At 37.1% G+C, this 3,986-nt stretch overlaps 1 protein-coding gene across 1 annotated transcript in view; it reads right to left on the minus strand.

The window, feature by feature from the left end:
* Nucleotides 1-3,986, minus strand: part of LOC107699095 (dachshund homolog 1-like) — a 59,390-nt gene that overhangs the window by 33,607 nt on the left and 21,797 nt on the right. Inside the window, exon 3 of the mRNA XM_016500265.1 lies at nucleotides 1,405-1,530. Within this exon, the coding sequence (XP_016355751.1) occupies nucleotides 1,405-1,530 (126 nt within the window). The remainder of the gene's footprint in view (nucleotides 1-1,404; nucleotides 1,531-3,986) is intronic.

Consider the following 3,986-nt stretch of genomic DNA (forward strand, 5'->3'; position numbering starts at 1 on the left):
TATATATATATATATATATATATAAAGTTATGTAAACAAAACTAATTCTTATGGGTTAAATCTGGTAGAAATTAGGGCTGTCGTGGTGAAGGAATTTCCCTTGCGGTAATTTTGAATGGCTCAGTAGCGCGGTATGTGGTATTATCGCCATATATATAATCTGTGTGTGTATGTGTTACGATATAACTAACGAGGTCATATTCAGAAACCAATGAAACCGAAACCAAATAGCGTTGAAACAGGAAGTGAAGTAAACAGAAGAGAATGACAAAATAACGATCCACATAACAGAACATAAACCTGACAATAAGATTGTTAGGCTATTGTTAGCCTATATGTATAACAGTTCGTTCTGATCCTCGAATCCGACTGGACAAGAGACTTTCTATTGATATTTCCACCTGCGCGCGTTCTAGACGGGCTGTCAGTCAGTGCAGTTACAGTGTTGCACCACAAAAAAAAAGGGACTGAAAGGGTAAGGGACTTTCTTTGAGTGAGTCTTTAAACCGTTCATTCAACTGCACGTTCAAAAACGCTGATTCATTCAAAGACAGACAAAATTAAAAACGCTGTTGAAACCATTTTAACTTTGAGCGCCATGTTAGAAGGCTCAGCTGACAATGCATCGATGCTAAGACAGAGATTTGGCTTTCCTTGGACATGACAACCTATTTTAATAAATATATATATGACTCGCAAGTAATCGCACATGCACAGTTGATCTCGCTCTCATTCATTGTCTGTTTAGGCTTGTTAAGTGCAAATCTATGGAGCCTCAGTACAAATCAGCATGGTACACATTATGTTATCATTACTAACTTATTTAATATTCAGTACACATGCACAAAGTGTAAAACGAGAAGGGCATAACCCTATGAAAAAAGAAAGCACGCAAAAATCGCGGTTGCTGCGGTTCTTGCATTCCTATGAGGTTTGCTCGTCAACAGCGTATTGTGATATTGCAGTTATCGTGACAGCCCTAGTAGAAATAGCTCTTTTGCAGCTTGCAGGTTACTACTTTTTACAGTGTATCATCAATGCACCACGGAGAGCCAGGGAAGATTTCAAGACTTCTGATTGTATGAGCCCCTTTTCTGATGCTTTTTTTTTTTTTTACATGTTGGGTCTTTACTGCCACAGTTCTTATTTACTTTCATTATAGTGGAAAAAGCAGCCAAAACATCCTTCAAAATTTCACCTCAGGTATTCAGTGGAAGGTGTGAACAAGCGGAATCTTTTTGTTACTTTAAGTTTGAATAATGATCTAATACACAGCAGGGTAATGAACAGAAATCTGATATATTAAAAAAAAAGTGTTTAGTGTTGGACCAGGATTCTTAGGGCATGAGCATTTAGGATGGCTCGACATATGAGCTTCAGTTTAAGAGAGGAACTGACACTTACCCATGCTGGAGGTGATGTCACCATTCTCAGAATCTGTGCAGTGGTTATTATTGCCATGGTAACTATTCATCACCTCCAATTTGATCTTCTTCTTCATGGCTTCAGCGAGTGTGGCAGCTGTTAGGCCTGTCAGAGTATTAAACAGAGAGAGAAAGAAAACATGTTAATTCATAATCATTCTGTTTCTTTTCACTTCAACTGCCTAAATCTTGTGAGAATATATGAATATGAATAATTGTTAACAGATTCACCTCACCGCTTTTCCATAAATGTGCCTCATTCAAATGTTTTTGTGAAAGCAATTATGAATATTTCACATCCCATAATTGAATTTGACAGAAGAACACACTGGCACTGTAACATTAGATGATAACAACAGGTCTATTATTACCCACAGCGTCATCCCAAAGCTACACTTACTCTCTGGCCCACGTCACTGCTCTGCAATCAGTCGATTGACTAATACCTCCGTCTAACTACCATCAGACACCAGCTTTGAAGAGCAGGTCCTGGATCAGCTGAACGAGGTGACATCTGAAAGTTGAGATTTGCTCCCCTGTCATACGTCGATAATCCAGGCTGCCTGGCACCTGCCCATTGTCACAAGTCTCCAATAACCCTTGTTAACTGTGTGTGTGCGTGTGTGTGTGTGTGTGTGTTTGTGTGTGTGTGTGTGTACCCCCAGTGCACATGTTATAATTCAATTCAAATTAGATTAGCTTCCCTTCATTGCACAGAGAGCTGCTTCTAGCCACGCAACTCAGACTGTTACATGCTACTCTTCTCTTTCCTCTTCCACTAGCTTTAAAAAGATCTCTGTAAGGCAAAATGAAGGCAAGCTGTTTTTAGACTGAGATCATTCTAATATAGCCCCCTGGGGAACAGTGAAAATGTTTTTGGAATGTAGCCTTTTTTCCATGTAATTTAATTTCTGGAGCAAAAGAAACATGAAAAAAATTTTTTTTGAAAAAGTAATTTATATATTTACTAATCTAATAATTTAATAATTTACACAACTTGAAATGTTAAAATGTATTATTTTATGTTGAAATTAAGATTAATAAATGCTGTAAAATAATTGTTAATTTGATTGCATTAAATAAAAATGTTAAAATAAATTGTACATAACTTTATAATAATTTTTTATCTACAAAATATAGTAGAAATGTTTACAAAAAATGTTTTGTTTGTACACATCAATTACCAGAGCCTGCATTAAATAGGCATTTCATCCAAATTTGTGTTTTTCAGCACTTTGCTTATGAATTCCACAACTCATCATACATGTACAAAACCCTACACATAAAGTTCTCAACTATGTAATCATTTTTTATAAAAAATATTTCTTACTTTTTGATTTTTTACACAATTTGTTAAAACATGAGGAGTGTTCCTAATCTTAAACATTTTGAATAGGCAGTTTTGGGGGCCGTTTGTAATGCAACAAATATTGCAATAACAATATTATTAACTTGGAAGGTTACATTCAAGGGAATTTTGCACAAGGATTTTATTAATTCCCTATTCACCTGTTGGTTGCAACAGGTCAGGTGCAAACATATGTAATAAATGCAGTAGCCACACTCCTCCACACTGCTTGTTTCATGTGTATGTTGTGTTTTGGAGGATTTATTAAATGATAGAAATATAAGCATATGCAATCCAAATTTTTAAGATCCAGTAACTGTTTTTGTACCAAAACTGTAACCTCCCGTTTTGTGGTGTGAGAACAACCAAAATGCTGCTCTCTACACTGCTATCTAAACATGCCACTGTTGGTTGGTTAAAGTAAGACAAATGAACAATTGCCTTAGTTTGACTAATTTATTAAAGGGGTCATATGATGTTGCTATAAAAAGAACATTATTTTGTGTATTTGTTGTAATGAAATGTGTTTATGTGGTTTAAGGTTCAAAAAACACATTTTCCACATACTGTACATTATTGTTGCTCCTCTATGCCCCGCCTTTCTGAAACGCGTCGTGCGCTGCACACATCTGAATATTTCGGTGGAACTGCTCTGGAACAGTGTTGTAAATACAACTTAATCACTGATTTCTAGTCGTGTCTTCTTTTGGAAGGCCAAACAAAGTATTTTCGCTTTCGCAACGAAACACACAGCATCTTCACAACATGGCGGCGGCGGTGGCAGCAACAAAAAAGTTACGCCTTCTTTCTTTGTGTGGACATTTGGGTGGCGTTATGCAAATCTTCCCACATGGTGACGTAGACATGTGGGGGCGTGTTAGAACGAGGCATCAATGTTGGCTTGACTTATTTGTTCATACAGATGAACAGAATTATTCAGAAGAAAATATGCCTGTTCATCCCAAACACTGACTTTGTGAAAGTATCCATCCAGTTCCGATGTGTCTAAGGTGTATCCTTTTAAAGTCTGCGCTCTAGTCCGGGCAAACCGCTCTCAAATTTAGTTCTAGAGCTTTCGTACGCTGGCATTTGGCTGCAATTCACAACAGTTATGTGCAAATATGAGGCAAGCTCTGGCAGTGAGCTTTAGGAGCGGGGTGTTTTTTTCTCACTCTCTCAGTTACTCTCCAAATGCTTTCACTAAATGTCCAGAT

Source organism: Sinocyclocheilus anshuiensis, unplaced genomic scaffold, assembly GCF_001515605.1.
Source record: "Sinocyclocheilus anshuiensis isolate Anshui unplaced genomic scaffold, SAMN03320099.WGS_v1.1 scaffold94, whole genome shotgun sequence".
Classification (NCBI taxonomy): Eukaryota; Metazoa; Chordata; class Actinopteri; order Cypriniformes; family Cyprinidae; genus Sinocyclocheilus; species Sinocyclocheilus anshuiensis.